The sequence below is a fragment of the Schistocerca nitens genome, chromosome 3 (assembly GCF_023898315.1).
Source record: "Schistocerca nitens isolate TAMUIC-IGC-003100 chromosome 3, iqSchNite1.1, whole genome shotgun sequence".
Lineage (NCBI taxonomy): Eukaryota > Metazoa > Arthropoda > Insecta > Orthoptera > Acrididae > Schistocerca > Schistocerca nitens.
The window spans coordinates 86,931,115-86,955,907 of record NC_064616.1 but is presented as its reverse complement, the minus strand read 5'-3'; the positions used below and the strand labels follow the sequence as shown (position 1 = coordinate 86,955,907).

Genomic DNA, 24,793 nt, shown 5'->3' with positions numbered 1-24,793 from the left:
AGAGCTCTTTAAACAGCATTTCTGAAGTCAATTTTTAAGCAATGACTGGTGGTCTAAAGAGCTATGCCACTGGACAGTGGCTGACTGGGGTGATGACACACACTATACTCCGTGGTAATCCTATAGAGGAGTGAGTTTGGCAAATTTCTGGAGAAAATTTGTTGCTACCATAAGTATTGCTAACACAGACATACAGAGAAGGCAGTGGTATGGTTTGGAGGTGTGGACCCCTTATTGGACTTAAGACACTAAATGAAGGGTATGAATATAGTTTACTGTGTTGTTTACTGCGTACATTAGAGGAACCATATGGAGAATGGTTGGTTGTTTGAGCACGGCAATGCATTCTCACAAAACAGCATTTGTCAGAATTTTTTCCCAATAACATTCCTGCAATGAACTGACCCGACCAGAGTCCCAACCTGAACCCAATGGAACATGTCTGGGATAAGAGAAGGTTGACTTCAGAACCTAGTGTCCAACATCAGTACCTTTTCTGGTCTTCGTTCTTTAGAAATAATAGGCCTGTCATCCCTCTACAAACAAATCACACACCTCACAAAGTGTCCACAGCAGAATTCAAGCTGTCACAAAGGCAAATGGTGCACATATCACACTGATGTCCACTAATAGTGCCTAGTTACTTTTAACTGAGAGTAGCTGTCCACAGATTTTACTGGTTATTTGTACAGGACTTTTCATTGGTACGTGATTCTCTTATCACTATCTGCAATAATCATAACACAAGAACAACAAAGCGAGTGACTCCTGAATTAATTCAGTCGCTCTAGCAAGTATACCAAGCAGCAAATTTGTTGCTTAACAAGTATGAAAGTATTTGATGCCTTGAAATTTTTTATCTATTAAGGAAACTGTAGTAAGCAAATAAATGATTACTGTGAATGCCAGGATAAACAACAATTACCTATCACTCAGCACAACAGTGAAATCATGAGGAATAAAGTAGTCATTTTATTATAGGCACTGGATGGGAATTTCCTTAAAGCTAATTCCTTCCCTATATCACAATTTCTACTCCCAGCATCATAGATAAATATTTTAAACAACAATGAAGACTGCCATTTTCTACAAAAGAAGCAACTGAAGAGCAGCATTTTCAAAGCCAGAGGGAGACCAGGTTTGGGGTGAATCCTTCCCCTAATCTCTCCTTTGAGACTTCAGCATAAAATGATTACTGATCTTTTAAATCTTAAACATGAAGACATACTGACAATACATCTGTTGTACTATCTTGCAACATTACCTTTCACCATGCCATCCTTTGATTATCCATGATCCTAATGTACCCTAAAGTAGTTTGGGCAGAATAAAAATGAAGATTCATGGATGACAGTGGGTCTATCAAGATTTTTGACAGCCTTGCCTAAAAGATAGATAGCTGTGACAAACAGAAAACATGTATAATGTGGAACTAGCAATGTTCATTTATTACGTGAGCACATAACTAATTGCAAAATGGCTCTTCTAGTGGAATATCAAGTGAGCACTCCAATTATAAAATAGCCATGAATGGAAAGTCAGTGCTGTAAAATTGCTATATGATGCCATTAACTGACTAATACCATTAACCCTGATAATGGCAGTTTAATTCTTTCAAGTTAAAGCACCTTAAGTTATTGGTGATCAGGTTTTTGAAATATTGTTAGAGAAAATGCAAAACTCACAGCAGAAAAATAATCAACAATGAATCCATTGCCTATGGAGGTCACAAACACAAGTTTACAAAACTACTTTCATAACTAAGTAAAATTAACTTTCTAGAAATAAGACATTAGCTTCTGAAAAATCAGAAGACAACTAGCAATAACATTTCAAAATTGCTAATACAACTTCTGGTAAGTGTGGTACTTTGTAGTTTATCTGCTCAAGATCTACTGACAGCAAATTTAGTATAGGTCCCCTAATGCAGCCATACTAAATTATTTAACAGAACTAAACATTAACAAAACCCACAATGTTAGTGCCAGTTACAGTTATCCCTTATTAGAAAAAAAACTCTTCAGCAATACAGTTATTTATCATCATAGAACAAAATGAAAACTGAATGGAGCTGTTACAGTCTGTATGGTCCTATTATTACAAATGTCAAGTACACTGTGCATGAAAATTCCAACTAGTTTTGACAAAATAAACTCAACTATGCACCATTAAATTTATGAAGTCATTAAAACCTTACACCCTAAATGAAAAGCCATCATTGGTGGTTACAGACAAAAGCTTGCCTGTGAAAATTTAAGGTTTTAGTCAATCACTTGTATAAAGTTGGTTATTACGGAATGGCAAGCTGCACAATGATTTAATACCACAGTACTAGCAATTTTTCCATCAATAAACCTGGGGTAGTGGTGATCTATTTCCACTAGAATGATACCAGCCACAATATAGTATCCAACAATGTTAACACCTCAACAAAAAATCTCAGCTTCACAGAAAATTTTCTATATAACCAAGAGTTTTTTTTCCTATTACCTCATTAGGCAGATCAGTAACAACAATGTTACTGAATGTGGTACTGCCAGTATTTAAAGTACCACATTTACAATATGCCTTATAAATCCACCCACACTAATACAAAATAAAATTTACATTAATTTCATACTGGTAGAACATGACGCCAAACTTCAAAAATGTTTACTAAAAGAGTTTTTAAAAGGAGAAAAATATTTCTATAACTATATAACTATTGGGCGCTACAAAACAATATACTTACCCACATAATGGGCACGATATTTTTGAATCTGTCTCTCTCCCTCTTAGACATCTTGCACAGAAGGTGTGGTAACAAGCAAGCAAACATGGCTCACTATAATAGTCATCACATAGAAAACACAGTAGTGGATTGCGTGGCTGAAGAGCACCATCTCCAGGTGCTCCTTCTGACCCCGGATTTTCAGAGGGGTGGTACGGACCGCCTGACATTTGGTATCCTACCACACATACAGTTATTAGTTCACTTTTCTTCCGTGAAGTCAGGTCATCCTGCAATGAAAGACCTTTTGAGTATAAAAGGTGTAACTACCGTTCAGTGTCTGACCCTTCTTACGCAAAATTTACATAATAATTTCTTGAAGCAGTATATTACTTCGCTATACACGCTTCTACAGCATGTAAACATATGAAAGGAAACGTCTTTTGAAAGCTCTTCGAACACAAGCTATTTCTAATGCACAGCCATTCTAATTTGATCCCACATACTGACATGTAATTTGATTAATAAATCATTACTCACGCTTTTCGTTGCCTCCTTTCTCTTCACTATTCATCTTTCACACCTTCCATTTCCTCACGTACCGCATATATGTTCCACCTCCCTAACCTCGCTCGAATGACAGATGACACAGATAACATCACACAGTTCATGCTGAGATCGACACGCCACAACAACAAGGTCTCTGACGTATACGGGGCAGGGTGTAGTTGGCAGCATGAGTTGTTTACACCGCGCTATTGAAGTTTCATCGCTCTCGTGTTAGTCAAAACAATCCATACCGTGGCTATGCAAGCAGATCAGATACATATGTAGACGTAACAAAGACAAATGCGGCTAGTAACTATTGGGTTTCGCATATAAGAAAACAAAAACGAAACAAAATTGATGTCTATATTTAAGCTTAATATCTATTTCATAAATAAAAATATAATTACACTTGTTTTTATCACTAATATATTCCCTTTCTTAAACGAATTTTGTTTAAACTGTGTAGTTAATGAAGACTCGACTGTACTCTTACGGCATGAATCTGGAAAATAACTGTCTGAAAACATGAAATACTGCAGGTTAGACTTTCCGTCACTTTGTGAGAATTTACAGACAGTGTGTAATTTAGGGAACGTATAGTTTCTAGAGTACATAATAGAAAAACTGTAATTTGTGCAATAGAGTTAAGATGATAATGATGTTTGGTTTGTGGGGCGCCCAGCTGCGCGGTTATCAGCGCCCGTACAATTTCCCAACCGTTGCTCAGTCCAATCTCGCTCCTCTCATCAATAACGATGAAATAATGAGAACAACACAACCACCCAGTCATCTCTAGGCAGGTGAAAGTCTCTGACCCCGACGGGAATCGAACCCGGCACCCGGGCTCGTGTAGCGCGAACGCGACCGCGAGACCACTAACTGCGGATAGCAGAGCTATGGTATGGTGCCTCATTTAACGCTCTAATGCATAAAGAACTAATCTTTAGGAACTGATCGAAGTATTGCTTTAAGACTTGTGAAAAATGTAGAAACAGAACGACGCCTTCCCATACGTTCTAAGGCCAAGCAAGCATCGTCTCTAGGGGATATTGCCTTATACTATAGTGCTGTCGCAACTGGGTGTATATTGCCTACTATTCAGTGTCATATTGTTCATTTATCGCTTCTCGTGTTTGAATGTGTCCGCGTTGTGCTAAGAAGTAGGTTTTGACTGCGAGTTCAGCTTCTCTGTCAAGCAGCACCTCGGGCCGCGTGTAGCGGTCGGCAACATCGTTGCGCCTTCGAAAGCTGCGGACCAAAGGGCTTTGGGAAGTTCTCGCCTTGTTGTCAAACTTCATTTCGTGCTCTTTAAATTTGTGAAGTCCGAGTTTCTCATCTGCTGCATAGTGTAGACACTCCACTGGGAAGTTCCTTGGTACATAACATATCCGTCGTAGAGCTTTGTTTTGGAGGCGTTGTGGTTTGGTGAGATGAGTCTTCACAGCTGTTCACCAAACAGGAAAAGCATAGTCCATTACAGGCCGGATGGAAGACCTACAAATTTGAAAACCACAAGCAGTGGAGAGAGCTAAACGCTCGTTTATAAGCGGATAAAGGGTGTTGGTCGTCTTCTTATGGACGTCATCGACGTGGTGGTCATCGGTCCAAAGTGACGCAAGGTATTTTACAGTTGATTTGAATGGAACGGCAAGTTGAAGAGTGTAGTAGTAGTAGCTTTATTCATTCGTAGATATCTTTTTACAAGGATATAGGACATGTCAAAGTATCTACAAATTTAGATCAATTTAAAATAAGTTAATTTGTATACACATATATTTACAGACTTATAGTTAGAAACAATCATTAGATTTGCTCCTGGTATACAATACTTTTTTACAAATAACGTATTAACTAATGTAATGCCACATTGTTCACTCATATCTCACTATAAGTCACTGCACACACTATACACACATTGTTTCATAACACTTCACTCACTACACACAATGGGCGCTAAAGACCTTGCTGTCGTGCGCCCACCAACCCCTTCTACTCTCTCCACCCCTACCTTACTACACACACACACACACACACACACACACACTGGTGATCTCTGGGCCATTTTCTGTACCCATTTGCTATCCTGAAAAACTGAGTCAGCATCCCTCTCTAATGAATGAGATGTTGAGCTCAGAAATAGGAAAAGATGTTAGTATTGTGCTATGCATTGCCTGAAAGTAAGTATTTCTAGAAAGGAGAAAAAGAAGGAAAAAAACATAAAGTGAAGGTGTTATGTGGAATGTTGGATGTTTTATAATCATTATTATTATTATTTATTTTCATAACATTTTTTTATCAAACCCCTACTCTGTTTTAGCTAATTAATTCTTCAACGTATAAAATGTATTGCATTACATGTAATTTTTAGCTGCCTTTTTAAATAGGTGTATTTTGGCAATTTCTTTAATCTCTTTTGATAATTTATTGTACAGTTTTATTCCTTGGTAGAAACTGCTGTTTTGAGTTTTATGTTTATTTTTTCTTGGTAAATCTAAGTTGAGTCTATCTCTTGTTGCATGGTCATGGACAGAGCTGTTTGTGCAGTAATTACCAATGTTATTTTTGATGTTTACAACAGACTGGTAAATGTATTCACATGGAGCAGTTAAAATCCCCAGTGTTCTGAACAGATCTTTACAATGAGCTCTACTAGAATTTTTGGTCATTATTCTTATGGCTCTTTTCTGGAGTTTGAAAATTGAATTCATATTCTGTGCATTTGTTCCCCAAAAAAGAATTCCATAGCTAAGAATTGAGTGTACATATGAATAATATGTAACTAAAAGACACTGCATGTTACACACTGATGATAGGATTCTAAGGGCATAACATGCTGATGAAATTCTGTTTGCAAGTACCTTTGTGTGTTCACACCACTTCAACTGAGAATCAATATTCATTCCTAGAAATTTTGCATTTGTTACACAGTCTGTAGAGGTGCCATCTACATTTAATTTAACATTGTCATTTTTCTGCTTCAAACTGAAATTCACGTCATTAGATTTCTTTGTGTTCAATGTCACTTTATTACTTATTGACCAATCATAAACTTCCTTTAGAGTTTCATTTGCTTTCTTGGCAAGGAATTCTCTTGTTTTCTCAAAGACTATAATATTGCTGTCATCAGCAAAGAGTATTTTTCCAGCATGAGTAACACTACTGGGAAAGTCATTGATGTATATCAGGAGCATTATTGGGCCTAATATGCTACCTTGCGGAACCCCTATATTAATGTATTTTGGTTCTGATAAGTGGTTTAATAAATGTTTGGATCTATTTGAAGTATGTGTTATCTCCACTGTTCGTACCCTCTCTGTTAGGCATGCTCGAAATCAGTCATTAGCTACCCCTCTTATTCCTAATGCTTCTAATTTATTTAACAGAATCTTGTGGTCAAGTGTATCAAACGCCTTTGAAAGATCCAAAAATATGCCTGCGACACACTCATCTTTATCAAGAGCATCAAGTACAGCTTTTGTGAATTCTACTATGGCTGAATCCGTCACTTCGGAAACCAAACTGTGATTCACTTAAAAGATTGTATTTATTCAGGTGATTCATTAATCTTTCTTTCATAATTGCTTCTATTATTTTTGAGAATGATGACGGCAGGGAAATGGGCCAGTAATTTTCTATGTCTTCTGCATTACCTTTCTTAAGCAAAGGTACAACTCTTGCCTGTTTTAAATGCTCTGGAAATGTCCCTGATGTGAAGGATTCATTTATTATGTTTGGTAAGGGGCCTTGTATAATCCCTATGCATTGTTTCAGTACACACATAGGTACTTCATCTAAGCCTACTGAATTTTTATTTTTTAGTTTTTGAATTGTTTTACTGACTTCATTCTCTGTGGTTGGGAGTAACATCATTGTATTTAGTGCAACATTATTTACAGGTGTTATATTTGTTTGGGGGAATTTTTGCTGTAATTTCTCTCCAATACTTGAAAAATGGTCCTTCACATAGTTTTCTAAGTGCTGTGGGTCATTTATTACTTTATCCCTCTCCCTTAGCAGTATATTATTCTGCATTTGTTTGCGTCTCCCCGTTTCCTTTTTTATAACATCCCAGACTGCTTTGCTTTTATTCTCTGCATTGTATATTATTTTGTCATTAAATGACTTTTTTGCAGCAATCTGCAGCTTCCTATAGATCTTTTTGAACCTATGATAGAAATTTAAGAATTCTGGATCATTGCGAATCTTTTTCATGGAACTGAGGTGTTTAAGTGTTTGAGAGGACATCTTAATACCTGATGTTATTCATCTGTTTTTGTGAGATGTTGACACAGACATGCATACTTTTGGAAATGCCTGTTCAAAGTTCAATTTAAACAATGTGGAGAATTTAGAGAATTTCATATTCACATTGGTTTCCTTATACACTTCATCCCAGATTTATTTTTCTAGTTCTTTTGAAAAATCTTTTATTTTGATTTCTGATAGATGTCGAATGTAGGCTCGTAGTTTAGGGAATGATTCGATGCCTCATTTTACTGTTGTTATTTGACAGAGATGGTCTGATAGTCCGAGATCTTTTACAGCTACATCACATTTTTCCATGTCCATATTTGTGGTCACATGGTCAATTACTGATGAAGTCGCTGTGGTAACCCTTGCTGCACCATTGACCACAGGGACATGCCAAAACTTTGAAGGATGTTTATGAAGGTGCTGCTGGAGTCATTTATGATATTAGTGTTGATGTTAATGTCCCACACAGAATTATGTTGAGCTTTGTACTTGAGACTGAATCTAGAACTTCTGTTAACCTATTGAAAAAAGTTTTCACACTACCACTGGGAGATCCATACACACACAAAATGATTATTTTCTTGGTGACATCAAGCCCTGTTAATTCAATAGCTGATATTTCAAAGTGTTTCTCTTCACTTATGGTACTGATGTCATGTCATTATTTGCACTGTATTCCTTTTCTGAAATAAATGCATGATCCTCCACCCCTTGAAGTAGTTCTGCAGTAAGAATTTGCCTTTTCATACAATAATAATACTACATGTTGGATTTCTGTGTGTCTACACTAGTGCTCAGTAATACAAACTACTGTGCAGTTCAAAGATGGAGCTCAACTTCTAATACTTGTAATATATTTTTTATTGATTGCGTGTGTTGATGGAGGATTGTTAAGTCTGTGAAATGCCCCATGTTACTCTATCCAGTGGTTTGTTTTTCTTTTTTTACATCTAGTATATGTGATGTTTGAGGTGTTAAAATCTGTCTTGTGAGTGATTGTTTCAGTATTTTTTAAAGTTCTGGAGATACTCTTTAGGATGTTACGGATGTACGGAAGAAGCCTCCTAGTCAGTAGCAGAGCTGGACTTTCTGGAGCAAGAAGACCCATGTGCCAGTCTGTTGCCCATCGTCCGATGTCAGTGCAGACAGTTTGTATGCTTCCCCGAACGACGTTCGATCGCCGACTCCGGCAGACGAGCTAGGTGTCGTTGGCGTAGACGTGGCGACGTAGGGATGTCAGCGTTACTGGCATTATATAAGACAGGGCTTATTACCAACCCCTGTGGTACTCCTGTACGTACATCTTGGGGCATTGATTCACTGTGAAGAGTCCTGATGGCGAAGTTCCTGCCTCTGGTGTAATCAGCGAGTAGCTTCACCAATGAGTCAGTCATTCCTTGTGTGTGCAGCTTGTACCAGAGCCCTGAATGCCAGACATTGTCAAATGTGCACGTACAGCTAAGAATATTACTCCATAGTATTCCTTCTTGTTAAAGAATTGTGTGGCCTCTTCTGCTACCTGGAGTAGCGGCTGTAGAATCTCCAGACCTGAAGCCAAATTGCTCTGCAGGAAAGACGTCTTCTCGGTTAAGGTGCAGTGGCGTTCTATGAAGATGATGCGCTCAAAGGCCTTGCCCACTGTTGGCAGGAAGCTTATTGGTCCATAGCTCCTCGTGTCTGCCCGATGTTTGCCGGCTTTGGCAACCACGACAGTGACAGCTTGCTTCCACGCCGCGGGGTAGACTCTTTGCTGCAGTACGGAGGAGAAAGTGCAGGCGAGATAGTCGATGGCTTCTGGGGCAATTCTTTTAGTGTCTTGGCGTCGATTTCATTATGTCCCAGAGCTTTCTTGTTGGAGAGTGCTCTCAGGCACTGATATATTCCGGGTGCTGTGATGGCTTCTCGTTCTGTGTCTTCACGTTCTTCAGCCATCTGGACGTGAGCGTGTTTCATAGCGTGCTGCAGTGGACGGAAGTTCGCCTCAAATGCGACAGCCAAGGCATTCGCCTTGTCTGTAGGTGTATACATCTACCAGCTGGCGTTGTGAATGGTGGCAGTCTTGGCCTTTTCTTGCCAAAGATGCGGACTGCGTCCCACGTACACATCCCGCTGTAGCGTCCCAAGTTTATCGGGCCTGAGTCTGTTGTTGTGGTCCGTTAGGCCCACTTTAGTCTGTCGCTGGAGAAGATTAATGAGAGCGTTGCTCCCTCACTGTCTGGTGAGGCGCCATTCCTCTGATAGCTGGCTTTTCCGTCGGATGATTTGTAAAATTTCTGGCAGGAGTGTATGCTGGTTTCTCCCGGTCCCATGCTGCTGCGTTCTGAACTGCCTCCCTGGCTGTGACGGTGAAGTGAGTAACAGCTTCACTGGAGTTCGTGTTAATACTAGCCGGGTCTTCTTCAAGTTACTGCGAATTTATTGTCGATGTCGGTCCCAGTTGGTCCTGGCAGTACTGAATCTTTGTGGGCTGAAGCGTCGCTGAAAACACCACTGGCAGGAGATCCGATGAAAACCTCTGCTGAGATGAGTCCTGTGATCCCTTTCAAGATGACAATGTCCGGACATCTGGTGCTCCTATTCGATGTGGGTAGGTAGTAGATTCAAGTGGACCACACCCTAGAGCGTTGACTCTCTCGATACCTCGTGAGACGACGCGGCCACTGCGCCTGGTCATCCTGGAGAACCTCCAGGTGTTTCGTGTTTAAGTCACCAGGGATAAAGATTTTGCCTATGGGTTGAAGCACGTGTTCAGCATTTTTAGGTGTGAGTTGTGCACGAGATAACCCGTACACGGTGAAGAATGTTGCAGGTCCTTGTCGGGTGTCCACAGCGACTGACGTGGCTTCTATGTTGATGAGAGGTGGAGACGGCTGCAGAGAGTTCCGCACATAATTTGCTGTGTCCCCGCCAGCGGCGAGGTAATCATTCCGATAGCAACTGTAGTTTGCGACTTCCGGTTGCAAACCTGGCTTAAGATGGAGTTCAACATTAAGAGGGACAATTTGTGTAACACGAGCACACTGCCTTCTTTTGCCTACTATTTAAATGTTACACACATCATACCGTTAGCGGTTATTGTAGATTGATGCATTATAAAGAATTTTAATTGTTTTGCAGCTCTTAAATAAGACAGTATTTTATTCCGTATTATGTCCATATACCCAAAAATGAGCCTCAAAACTTATCGCATTGAATTTAGGTACTGATGTGTCAGTCTATAAAGTTCACTGCGTTACAGAAGAATATAAGGATAGGTCTATTTCTACGAAACGCTACGTTTAATTTTTCAGTTGGGAATTTCCTCTATACTACTCAGCAAACATTTGAATAAGAATTAGAACGGTTTGAAGTAAAATTTGCTTTCTTATCTCCAGTCAGTTAGGAATGTTGAAAATGACGAGATGTACCGTGGGTTTGAATCTACGATGACTAACTGAGTAAGTCATTTGAAATGAAACTGTGTACTACCTATAATGGGACAGTACCTAGTAAAGCACTATAGTACTTAAATCAACCTTCAGGTTAATGACAGCTTTACGATATTACACATAATTTACAATGACGACTGTTGCATCGTCCCAAAATGCTTTCTTACGCATGAAATCTAACACAGCATTAAAGTTGCTGAGCTTTTGTGAATCACGACAATCTGTCGTGAAAATTTTTAGTGGAAGAGCAATTGTAATGTACATGTAGATCCACATTTACGTAGAAACTTGGCATGCGTGCCGTATGCTGTCCTGAACCACTAAAAGTCGTTTCCTTACCTGCCCCACTCGCAGAGCGAGGAAAAACCTACTCTCAATATACCTCTGTATCAGCCCTAATTTCTAGTATCTTCGTGATATTTACACGAAATATATGTTGGCGGCAAGTGGAATCGGTGTGCAGTCAGCTTCAAATGTCGGTTCTCTACATTTTCTCAATAGCATTCCTCGAAAAACCGTCGCCTTTCCTCCAGGGATTCTCATTTTAGTACCTGAAGCATCTCCGTGACACTTGCATGTTGTTCGAACCAACCGGTAACAAAGCTCTCTGAATCGCTTTGATGTCTTCCTTTAATCCGACCTGGTACGGATCCCAAACACTCGGTCAGTACTTAAGAATTGGTCGCACTAGCGTCCTATATGCGGTCTCCTTTGCAGATGAATCTCACTTTCCCAAAGCTCTTGCAATAAACCGAAGTCGACCATTCGGCTTCCCTACTACAATCCTCATATGCTCGATCAATTTCGTATAGCCTTGCAACGTTACGCTCAGATATTTAAACGAAATCAGTGTGTCAAGTAGGACACTACTTATTCTGTATCTGAACATTACGGGTTTGTTTTCCCTACTCATCCGCATTAATTTACATTTTTCTACATTTATAGCTACCTGCTACTCATAACACCGTCCAGAAATTTTGTCTAAGTGATCTTGTATGCTCCCACAGTCACTCAACTTCGACATCTCCCCCTACATCGCAGTATCATCAGCAAACAACCGCAGATTGATGCCCACCCTGTCCGCCAGATCACATATATATATAGAAAATAATAGCGGTTCTATCACACTTCCCTTAAACTTAACCAAGCAGCAATTGTGACTTAGGATGGCGAGCGCCTGGCTTCCAGTGAAACCATATTCCCAACAGCCAGAATTTTAACAAATGTTGATCGTTTATTTAAATTATTTTGCAGGTAAATGTACATTTCCTGTTTCTAACGCCTTAATGGCTCTGAGCTTCATAATGAGCTAATGGCTCAGCAGCTTCTGCTGAGGTCATCAGTCCCCTAGAACTTAGAACTACTTAAACCTAACTATCCTAAGGACATCACACACATTCATGCCCGAGGCAGCATTCGAACCGGCGACCGTAGCGGTCGCGCGGTTCCAGACTGCAGCGCCTAGAACCGCTCGGCCACTTCGGCCGGCTAAAGCCTTAATTTTTCACATTTGTGCAAGGAAATGTCTAGGTTGCCAAAAGCTTTAAAGTATCGTCATTAGTTCCAAGCATGCCGTCGTGCCACATTCTTTGTGGATATTGGTGACATATCCACAAATACTTTGACGGAGTCCCTCTTCTATCTTCAACTTGGTTTCTTAAATGGGAGTCTGCCACATAAGCATGGTCGTGAGAAGTTTTAGTGTGATAAGGTGCTGTACTGGTATCGCTGTAGGCGATGACGTAATTGTAAAAATATAAGGAAGGAGAAAGCTGAAACCCACCTACGGAGGCAGCCACGTAAAACAAAGAATGGATAGAAACCGGATTAAACAACTGAACACATTTTAATGAAGTAGGATTGTTTTGTAAGTAATTCGACATCAAAGATATACGCTACATGGATAAAATTAAGTAGAAATGATATATTTGTGACAAAATCTCGTTTAAGAATTTGACTTTTGAAGAATTCAGTGTAGAGGAGACGAGGGCTAGTTGACACAAGGGGTCTGTTGCCCTACAGCTTCTTTCTTCCACTACTGTAAGTGCTGAGCACTAGCATCAGCACAGTGGAACAATCTAAAGGTGTTGCACTTTCAAGAGTAGTTTTGGTGTGATGAGAACTGCCAGAGACGAAGAGCTGCAAGTTTCTTGATTTCCAACCGCGTACGTGTTTCCTTTCACTCGAAGTTCTTGTTATTCTGTGAAGCTCTTGAATATGTCGCGACGTTTAAAATATTTCTGATTGATATAAATGTCAGTAACAGTTATATTGAAATATACATTGCAGCGCCAAAGAAACTGTTATAGAATTGCGTATTCAAATACAGAGATAAGTAAACAGGCAGTACACGGCGCTGCTGTCGACAACGCCTATATTAGACAACAAGTGTCTGGCGCAGTTACAGCGGTTACTGCTGCTACAATGGAAGGTTGTCAAGATTTAAGTGAGTTTGAACGTGGTGTTATAGTCGGCCCACGAGCAATGGGACACAAAATCTCCGAGGCAGCGATGAAGTGAGGATTTTCCCGTACGACCATTTCACGAGTGTACCATGAGTATCAGGAATCCGGTGAAACATCAAATCTCCGATATCACTGCGGCCGGAAAAGATCCTACAAGAACGGGACCAACGAAGACTGAAGAGAATCGTTCAAAGTGACAGAAGTGCAACCCTTCCGCAAATTGCTGCATATTTCAATGCTGCGTCATCAACAAGTGTCAGCGTGTGAACCATTCAATCAAACATCTTCGATATGGGGTACCAGAGCCGAAGACCCACTCGTGTGCTCTTGATGACTGCATGACTCAAAGCTTTATGCCTCGTCTGGGCCCGTCAACACCGACACTGGACTGTTGATGACTCTAAACATGTTGCCTGGTCGGACCAGTCTCGTCTCAAATTGTGTAGAGCGGATGGACGTGTACGGCTATGGAGACAACCTCATGAATCCATGGACCCTGCATGACAGCAGGGAACTGTTCAAGTTGATGGAGGCTCTGTAATGGTGTGGGGCGTGTGCAATTGGAGTGATGTGGGACCCCTGATACGTCTGGATACGACTCTGACAGGTGACACGTACGTAAGCATCCTGTCTGATCACCTGAATCCATCTATGCCCATTGTGCATTAATTTAATAAGGAGTGCTAATTCTGAGGATAACCTCGATTTCCCATTAAGAACAATCACTGGAGAGAAGTATGAGTCCAGATTTTCAGATCTAGAGCAGTGGTATTCCACCTGGTCCCTACCACCCACTAGCGGACTTTCCAGCTTTCTTGGTAGGTGTTTTAAATCTATTTTCATTACGTTTTCATAAAAAGTTTCTTAGTAGTAATTATTATTAAATGCTTTAACTTCCTGTAACCCTGCTTTACAAAATGTTGTAAGTAAAATTACCTCCCTGCTTTATAAATTATCATTAAAGTGTGACTGATGGGCGGTTAGAAACTCTTATTACTAACAGAGATACAAAACTGCGCAGCAGGTAGAAAACTTTTACTAACCCTGATCTAAAGAGGGCCCACCTACACCAGCTCTAAACGAGCACACTATGAATGTAGTCTGTGGAAATAATTCAGGGCAGTATCTGATGTATGGTGGTGAAGTATACTGCCCCACGGACCGCCCGGTTGGCCGTGCGGTCTAACCCACGGCTTTCCGGGCGGGAAGGAGCGTCTGGTCCGTGGCACGAATCCGCCCGGCGGATTTGTGTCGAGGTCCGGTGAACCGGCCAGTCTGTGGATGGTCTTTAGGCGGTTTTCCATCTGCCTCGGCGAATGCGGGCTGGTTGCACTTATTCCGCCTCATTTACACTATGTCGGCGATTGCTGCACAAACAAGTTCTCCACGTACACGTACATCACCATTACTCTACCACGCAAACATAGGGGTTACACTCATCTGGTGTGAGACGTTCCTTGGGGGTGGGGGGTGGGGGGTGGGGGGGGGGTCCACCGGGGTCCGAACTGTGGTGTCACCGCCGGACACCACACGTGTTAGGTGGTAGCTTTTAAATCGGCCGCAGTCCGGTACTATACGTCGGACCCGCGTGTCGCCACTATCAGTGATTGCAGACCGAGCGCCGCCACACGGCAGGTCTGGAGAGACTTCCTAGCACTCGCCCCAGTTGTACAGCCGACTTTGCTAGCGATGGTTCACTGCCTACTTACGTTCTCATTAGCTGAGACGATAGTTTAGCATAGCCTTCAGCTACGTAAATTGCTATGACCTAGCAAGGCGCCATTATCAGTTACTATTTATATTGTGAATCATGTACCATCAAAAACGACGTTCATCATTAATGGATTAAAGTTAAAGTATTCCATCAGCTACGTCCGTTTTTCTAAATTCTAATTTCCTTGTCACGTTCCAGACCTCACGCCAGCCTGCGTAAGCTAAAACGTGTGCATTTCGGCTTCCTTTAGTAAAACGGTGTTGGCTCTCTTGCCAACCACAACATTGGCGACGAGGCAAAACCGCGTTCTTATCGATATTGCCCTGATGTACTTGTGTAATGGCTTCGCCACAATCTCCAGATGTACTGTCCGAATTTTATCGCTTACAGAATCAGCAGACGCAGGCATTACTGGATGCCCTTGGACAGCTCGTCCAGGGTGAACGTGGAATGCAAAACGATGCGGCAGCCGCCGCTCCACCGCTAACACAGCCACAACACGCTGTTGCACCAACTTATCGACCTTTTGATGCTGCACTGGAAAGCTGGACGGAGTGGGCACGCCAATTTGGATTCCATCTCGCCGCCTACAGAATTCAAGGTAACGTGTGGCAGCCTTATCTCTTATCATCGGTCGGCATACAAACATACCATGTGATAGTCAAATTATTTCCCCGACGCGACGTAGCAACTCTGTCCTACGAAGAAATTTTGTCTGCATTAGATGCATATTTCAAAGAATCAGTCAACGTAGTTGCGAAAAGGTATACCTTCTTTCGTACAAAAAGTACAGCAGGTCAGACGAATCGGGAGTGGGTTGCAACGTTGCAAGGCCATACTAGGGATTGTGCTTTTGAGTGTCAATGTGGACTGCCTTATTCAGATACTATGGTACGTGATGAAATTGCACAGAACGTTTCTGATGGTCGTATAAGGGAACAGATTTTGAAACTAGTCAATCCCTCCCTTCAACAAGTGATGGACATTTTGGATCGGCAGGACACACTTGACTTTGCTCAGGAATCATTTGAAACTTCGCCACCTGTTTGTCAAGTTAACCGGCCCACTGGCAGAGCTGCACGGAACAGTAAACAGTCCTTGCGCCCGGCCGCGCCACTAGGCTCTCAGCCACAAGCAAATGCAGTGCTAAAATCCTGTCTGCGGTGTGCTACTAGACATTCGCGTGAGAATTGCCCGTCACGCCAAGCTATTTGCTTTTATTGTAATAAAACAGAAACAGGGCATGTTCAGAGTGTTTGCCAGAAAAAGCTCAGATCAGAAGCTCAAAACCATTCCAGGCCCTTTGCTTCGCGCCGGAATCGAACCAAGGATACTCAGGCTCGCGTAACTTCGCCCATGGAAATTCATGTAGTTCATTCCACTCCGCCCAGTGCCACTCTCTCTAACAGTGACTGTGTTCGTCCCACAAATAGTGTGCGTCGACATCGCCAGAAAACCTGTCAAGTCACAAGTGATTTTGTACCAGTGTCAGTCCACGTTGCACGAGACAGTCGCTCTTGTTGTCAGCAGAACAATAAACTTTTTGTAGACTTGGACATTAACGGCAAAGTGATACCATTCCAGCTTGATATCGGGGCTGCAGTTTCACTGATCAATCAAGACAGTTACAAACTGCTGGGCACACCTCTGTTGCGTGCCGCAAATGTTAAGTTAACTAGCTATTCAGGTCAAGAGATCCCTGAGTTAGGACAGTGCAATCCTTCTTGGAACATACGAAGGACAAACAAAACTTGTGTCATTTTACGTCCTTCGTTCTTCTTCTGCAGTGAACTTGTTCGGTTTCGATTTATTTCAGTTATTTAACTTGTCTATAGTAAATCAGGTCCTATCAGTGAACCAGACTGTACCTTCAGACAGTGTTTCTCGTCTATGTGAAGAATTTGCAGACATTTTTGCAGCAGGCCTCGGTTGTGCTAAGAACTTTAAAGCACATTTGTAACTGAAAGTAAACGCGCATCTGAAATTTTTCAGAGCGTGCAATGCTCCCCACGCATTGTGTGATGAGGTCGCAAAAACATTACACGATTTGGAATCACAAGGTGTAATTGAACGTGTGCAGGCTTCTCTCTGGGCATCACCCTTAGTAATTTTGCCAAAACCTTCCGGAAAATTGAGACTTTGTGTGGACTTCGAGGCAACAGTGAATCCACAACTAGTGATTGCAACTTTTCCTTTTCCACGCCAGGAAGATCTTTTTGACAAACTGTGCCCAGGTAAATATTTTTCGAAGTTGGACCTAGCAAATTCGTACTTGCGAATACCGGTGGACGAAGAATCCCAGGGCGTTTTGGTGGTTAACACGCATCTTGTTTTGTATCGATTCAAACGACTGCCATTCGCGTATGCATCCACCCCTGCATTGTTTCAGCAATATTTACAAACTGTTTGTGCGTCGGTCCCTGCTGCAGCAAACCATCTGGACGATATTGTGATATCCGGAAAGACGGAAGCAGAACATTTAGCCAATCTCAGAACATTATTTCAGGTCTTGCGACAAAAAGGTCTTCGCTTGCGGAAGGACAAATGTGTGTTTTTTGATCGTGATTTGCCATACCTGGGACATGCACTCAATGCCCAAGGCATACATCCCAGTCCCACGCACCTTCGTGCCATACAAGACTTGCCTTCGCCGTAGAATTTGAAGCAGCTACAGAGTGTGCTGGGAAAAATAAGTTACTATAACAGATATGTGCCACATGTTGTTATTGTTGTGGTCTTCAGTCCTGAGACTGGTTTGATGCAGCTCTCCATGCTACTCTATCCTGTGCAAACTTCTTCATCTCCCAGTACCTACTGCAACCTACATCCTTCTGAATCTGCTTAGTGTATTCATCTCTTGGTCTCCCTCTACGATTTTTACCCTCCACGCTGCCCTCCAATGCTAAATTTTTGATCCCTTGATGCCTCAAAACATGTCCTACCAACCGAACCCTTCTTCTAGTCAAGTTGTGCCACAAACTTCTCTTCTCCCCAATCCTATTCAATACCTCCTCATTAGTTACGTGATCTACCCACCTTATCTTCAGCATTCTTCTGTAGCACCACATTTCGAAAGCTTCTATTCTCTTCTTGTCCAAACTGGTTATCGTCCATGTTTCATACATGGCTACACTCCATACAAATACTTTCAGAAACGACTTCCTGATACTTAAATCTATACTCGATGTTAACAAATTTCTCTTCTTCAGAAACGATTTCCTTGCCATTGCCAGTCTACATTTTATATCCTCTCTACTTCGACCATCATCAGTTATTTTACTCCCTAAATAGCAAAACTCCTTTACTACTTTAAGGGTCTCATTTCCTAATCTAATCCCCTCAGCATCACCTGATTTAATTTGACTACATTCCATTATCCTCGTTTTGCTTTTGTTGATGTTCATCTTATATCCTCCTTTCAAGACACTGTCCATTCCGTTCAACTGCTCTTCCAAGTCCTTTGCTGTCTCTGACAGAATTACAATGTCATCGGCGAACCTCAAAGTTTTTACTTCTTCTCCATGAATTTTAACACCTACTCCGAATTTTTCTTTTGTTTCCTTTACTGCTTGCTCAATATATAGGTTGAATAACATCGGGGAGAGGCTACAATCCTGTCTCACTCCTTTCCCAACCACTGCTTCCCTTTCATGCCCCTCGACTCTTATAACTGCCATCTGGTTTCTGTACAAATTGTAAATAGCCTTTCGCTCCCTGTATTTTACCCCTGCCACCTTCAGAGTTTGGAAGAGAGTATTCCATTTAACGTTGTCAAAAGCTTTCTCTAAGTCTACAAATGCTAGAAACGTAGGTTTGCCTTTTCTTAATCTTTCTTCTAAGATAAGTCGTAAGGTTAGTATTGCCTCACGTGTTCCAACATTTCTATGGAATCCAAACTGATCTTCCCCGAGGTCCGCTTCTACCAGTTTTTCCATTCGTCTGTAAAGAATTCGCGTTAGTATTTTGCAGCTGTGACTTATTAAACTGATAGTTCGGTAATTTTCACATCTGTCAACACCTGCTTTCTTTGGGATTGGAATTATTATATTCTTCTTGAAGTCTGTGGGTATTTCGCCTGTCTCATACATCTTGCTCACCAGATGGTAGAGTTTTGTCATGACTGGCTCTCCCAAGGCCATCAGTAGTTCTAATGGAATGTTGTCTACTCCCAGAGCCTTGTTTCGACTCAGGTCTTTCAGTGCTCTGTCAAACTCTTCACGCAGTATCTTATCTCCCATTTCATCTTCATCTACATCCTCTTCCATTTCCATAATATTGTCCTCAAGTACATCGCTCTTGTATAAACCCTCTATATACTCCTTCCACCATTCTGCCTTCCCTTCTTTGCTTAGAACAGGGTTGCCATCTGAGCTCTTGATATTCATACAAGTGGTTCCCTTCTCTCCAAAGGTCTCTTTAATTTTCCTGTAGGCAGTATCTATCTTACCCCTAGTGAGACAAGCCTCTACATCCTTACATTTGTCCTCTAGCCATCCCTGCTTAGAGCCATTTTGCACTTCCTGTCGCTCTCATTTTTGAGACGTTTGTATTCCTTTTTGCCTGCTTCATTTACTGCATTTTTATATTTTCTCCTTTCATCAATTAAATTCAATATTTCTTCTGTTACCCAAGGATTTCTATTAGCCCTCGTCTTTTTACCTACTTGATCCTCTGCTGCCTTCACTACTTCATCCCTCAGAGCTACCCATTCTTCTTCTACTGTATTTCTTTCCCCCATTCCTGTCAATTGTTCGCTTATGCTCTCCCTGAAACTCTGTACAACCTCTGGTTCTTTCAGTTTATCCAGGTCCCATCTCCTTAAATTCCCACCTTTTTGCAGTTTCTTCAGTTTCAATCTGCAGTTCATAACCAATAGATTGTGGTCAGAATCCACATCTGCCCCTGGAAATGTCTTACAATTTAAAACCTGGTTCCTAAATCTCTGTCTTACCATTATATAATCTATCTGATACCTTTTAGTATCTCCAGGATTCGTCCAGGTATACAACCTTCTTTTATGATTCTTAAACCAACTGTTAGCTATGATTAAGTTATGCTCTGTGCAAAATTCTACCAGACGGCTTCCTCTTTCATTTCTTCCCCCCAATCCATATCCACCTACTATGTTTCCTTCTCTCCCTTTTCCTACTGACGAATTCCAGTCACCCATGACTATTAAATTTTCGTCTCCCTTCACTACCTGAATAATTTCTTTTATCTCGTCATACATTTCATCTATTTCTTCATCATCTGCAGAGCTAGTTGGCATATAAACTTGTACTACTGTAGTAGGCATGGGCTTTGTGTCTATCTTGGCCACAATAATGCGTTCACTATGCTGTTTGTAGTAGCTAACCCGCACTCCTATTTTTTCATTCATTATTAAACCTACTCCTGCATTACCCCTATTTGATTTTGTATTTATAACCCTGTAATCACCTGACCAAAAGTCTTGTTCCTCCTGCCACCGAACTTCACTAATTCCCACTATATCTAACTTTAACCTATCCATTTCCCTTTTTAAATTTTCTAACCTACCTGCCCGATTAAGGGATCTGACATTCCACACTCCAATCCATAGAATGCCAGTTTCCTTTCTCCTGATAACGACGTCCTCTTGAGTAGTCCCCGCCCGGAGATCCGAATGGGGGACTATTTTACCTCCGGAATATTTTACCCAAGAGGACGCCATCATCATTTAATCATACAGTAAATCTGCATGTCCTCGGGAAAAATTACGGCTGTAGTTTCCCCTTGCTTTCAGCCATTCGCAGTACCAGCACAGCAAGGCCGTTTTGGTTAATGTTACAAGGCCAGATCAGTCAATCATCCAGACTGTTGCCCCTGCAACTACTGAAAAGGCTGCTGCCCCTCTTCAGGAACCACATGTTTGTCTGGCCTCTCAACAGATACCCCTCCGTTGTGGTTGCACCTACGGTACGGCCATCTGTATCGCTGAGGCACGCAAGCCTCCCCACCAACGTCAAGGTCCATGGTTCACATGCCTCTTTCATTTCAGCTCCACTTCATCTCTTACGCCGTAAAGGTGTTCCGTTCGTCTGGACGACGGAATGCGAACGCGCCTTTCGCCAGTTGAAATCGGCGTTGCTTTCCAATACTTGCCTTACGCCATCGATCCCCAGAAGCCCCTTTTGTTGATGGTGGATGCATAGGATTTAGGGAGCGGTGCTGTGCTTGCGCACAAAGATGGATCGCACGATCGCCCTATTGCCTTTGCGTCCAAATTGCTCTCGTCTGCGCAAAGAAATTATTCACAGATCGAGAAAGAAGCATTGGCTCTCGTATTTGGTGTTACAAAGTTTCATGATTTCTTGTATGGTCGTCACTTTACCATCATCACAGACCACAAACCTTTGACATCGCTTTTTCATCCGAACAAGCCTGTACCTCCACGTACAGCGCAGAAATTCATTTGCTGGTCTATTTTCCTCTCGCAGTACCACTACGATATCTTGTATCGGTCCAATGCTAAGCACGGAAACGCCGATGCGTTGTCTCGTTTGCCTGTTGCTGAGGATAAAGCATTCGATTCCTCCAAACTTGCTTGCATGTTCATTGATTCGGTAACCGATGACGTGGTCGAATCGTTTCCGATTGATTTTCGTCGTGTAGCTACAGCAACAGCTGCCGACCCTGTCCTTGCTACCGTTCTGCGGTTTGTTGCTACGCAAAGGCCCCTGACAAAATCACGGGTCGGGGAATCGTTGGTTCGCCGATTTTTTGCTCACAAGGAGAGACTTTTTGTATGACGTGGTGTTTTGCTGTTGCGTTCTGATAATGATCAGTCCAGGGTCGTGGTACCACGTTCGTTACAGTCCTCGGTCTTACAGCTTCTCCACCGAGGACATTAGGGTATAGTGAGAACGAAACAACTTGCTCGTCAGCACTGTACTTGGTTCGGAATCGATGCCGCGATTACGAATATGTGCTCTTCTTGCATGGTGTGTGCCGAACAACAATCAGCACCACAGCGGAAATTCTTTGCATGGCCAAAAGCCACTTCCCCTTGGCAATGCTTACACATCGATTTTGCTGGTCCATTCTGGAATGCTCGATGGTTGGTTGTGGTAGATTCATTCAGTAATTTTCCTTTTGTTGTCCGGATGTCTTCCACGACATCATCTGCCACCATCCAAGCGTTATCTGCTATCATTTGCATTGAAGGTCTTCCACAGACTATGGTTTCAGACAATGGCCCACAATTCCTGCCCGCAGAATTTCAGTCATTCTGCAAGGCCAATGGTATTTAACATCTGACGTCCACGCCGTTTTCGCCACAGTCAAACGATGCTGCTGAATGATTCGTCAGGACTTTCAAGTCACAGGTGTTGAAGTTGACAGAGTCGCATTCTCGGGAGGAAGCGTTATTGCTCTTTTTGTCCTCATATCGCTCTCAGCCCCGAGATGGTCGCTCGCCGGCTGAGTTGCTCCACGGTTGCCCTCATCGAACCTTGATGTCTTTGCTACATCCGCTGCATCAAGTTCCTGTGCAGCGACAGACACTTGCTTTTGCCCCAGGCGACGTTGTCTACTACCGCCACTACCGAGGTTCATGGCGTTGGCTCGAAGGGCGCATTCTTCGCTGCCTCGGATGCGCTATGTATCTGGTTTTGGGGGCCTCTGGTGAGGTGCGCCGGCATCTCAACCAGCTGCGCCGCTGTCGTCACACGGAATCTGCCGCTCGCCGTCTGCTTTCAGCGACAGTGCCATCTGGTCAGCGCCCTGGGGACCCATCTACTGGCTCGCCTCAGCCCCAGGTGTTACCGACACTGCCTTCCATTTTGCCCCATGGCGACGCGCCGCCGCCGCCGCCTGTTCTCCCGCCGGCGACGCCCGCAGTGGATGCTTCGCTGCAGCCGCCGGGCACCTCCCTGGGTCACGTGCCGCCAATCACTTCCCGAGACCAGTTGTCCTCCGACATGGAACTCTTGCCCGCTCCGGACCATGTGCCATCTTTGCCCGTCGGGTGCCCCGGCCCGATGGAGGTCGACCCTCCTGTCTCTCTACGGGCGCATACACCGCATGTTGGCGTGCACCCTGGCGCAGGTTTTCAGGCGTTTCCTAGCTCTCCGCGGTCCGAATGGCAGGGTGCGGGTGGCACGGCCTCGCCTGCTGTTAGGCTCCCCACCTCGTCGCATACGTCAACATGGGGTCCTCCCCACGGCGGGCGGAAGCCTTATAACACAACCGTACGCCGATTTGCGGGGGAGGAATGTGGTGTGACCGCCAGACACCACACTTGCTAGGTTGTAGCCTTTAAATCGGCCGCAGTCCGGTAGTATATGTCGGACCCGCGTGTCGCCACTATCAGTGATTGCAGACCGAGTGCAGCCACACGGCAGGTCTGGAGAGACTTCCTCGCACTCGCCCCAGTTGTACAGCCGACTTTGCTAGCGATGATTCACTGCCTACTTACATTCTCATTAGCCGAGACGATAGTTTAGCATAGCCTTCAGCTACATCAGTTGCTACGACCTAGCAAGGCGCCATTATCAGTTACTATTGATATTGTGAATCATGTACCGTCAAAACCGACGTTCATCATTAATGGATTAAAGTTAAAGTAGTCCATCAGCTACGTCCGTTTTTCTAAATTCCAATATCCTTGTCATGTTCCAGACCTCACGCCAGCCTGCGTGAACTAAAACGCGTTCATTTCGGCCTCCTTTAGTAAAAGGGTGTTGGCTCTCTTGCCAACCACAACACGAACTGCACAATAACCCTGGGTTCGGTGTGGGGCGGCGGAGGGGTGAAGTGGACTGCGGTAGTCGTCGTGGGGTTGTGAACCACTGTGGCTGCGGCGGGGATGGAGCCCCTCCGTCGTATCTAGGTCCCTGATTAACATACAATGCAATACAATACTGCCCTACTGTATTCTGGAACGATACTGGATGGTGATTAATTATTTGTTTCCAGTAGGGCAAAAGGAAAGAAGTTTTGGAAATTACGAGACATTCCTGGTAGGATTCAAATGGTTCTGAGCACTATGGGACTTAACATCTGTGGTCATCAGTCCTCTAGAACTTAGAACTACTTAAACCTAACTAACCTAAGGACATCACACACATCCATGCCCGAGGCAGGATTCGAACCTGTGACCGCAGCAGTCGCGCGGTTCCGCACTGCGCGCCTAGAACCGCTAGACCACCGCGCCTGGCCCTGGTAGGATTTGGTATAACAATAATAGAACTGAGCAATAATCAAAACCACCAATTCAAATAAGGTATCGACCTACATTCATAGCCCGCATCTCGTGGTCGTGCGGTAGCGTTCTCGCTTCCCACGCCCGGTTTCCCGGGTTCGATTCCCTGCGGGGTCAGGGATTTTCTCTGCCTCGTGATGGCTGGGTGTTGTGTGATGTCCTTAGGTTAGTTAGGTTTAAGTAGTTCTAAGTTTTAGGGGACTGATGACCATAGATGTTAAGTCCCATAGTGCTCAGAGCCATTTGAACCATTTTTAGCCTACATTCATGATGTAGGTGTAGTGTTGATTGATAAATATGTTATTCTTCCTGATTGTTATTGTAATTTTTACTCTTGCACTTTTTACTTCATTTAATTTCAATATTGATGCCTAACACACACATCAGTCTTTTCAGCGTTACTGTTGAAATAAAAGTTTTGTAATTAATAACGTATGTTCATTTCTCAGA

The 24,793-nt window shown here is 42.9% G+C and overlaps 1 protein-coding gene across 2 annotated transcripts in view; it reads right to left on the bottom strand.

Moving 5' to 3' along the window:
- LOC126248059 (uncharacterized) overlaps window positions 1-3,387 on the bottom strand; it is a 551,905-nt gene extending 548,518 nt beyond the window's left edge. For both annotated transcript variants that reach the window (XM_049948697.1, XM_049948699.1), the window contains exons 1-2: window positions 3,251-3,387; window positions 2,732-3,000 (exon numbers count right to left, since the gene is read on the bottom strand). In XM_049948697.1, coding sequence (XP_049804654.1) covers window positions 2,732-2,940 — 209 coding nt within the window. In that variant the 5' untranslated portion in view covers window positions 2,941-3,000; window positions 3,251-3,387. The remainder of the gene's footprint in view (window positions 1-2,731; window positions 3,001-3,250) is intronic.
- Window positions 3,388-24,793: the final 21,406 nt, after the last annotated feature.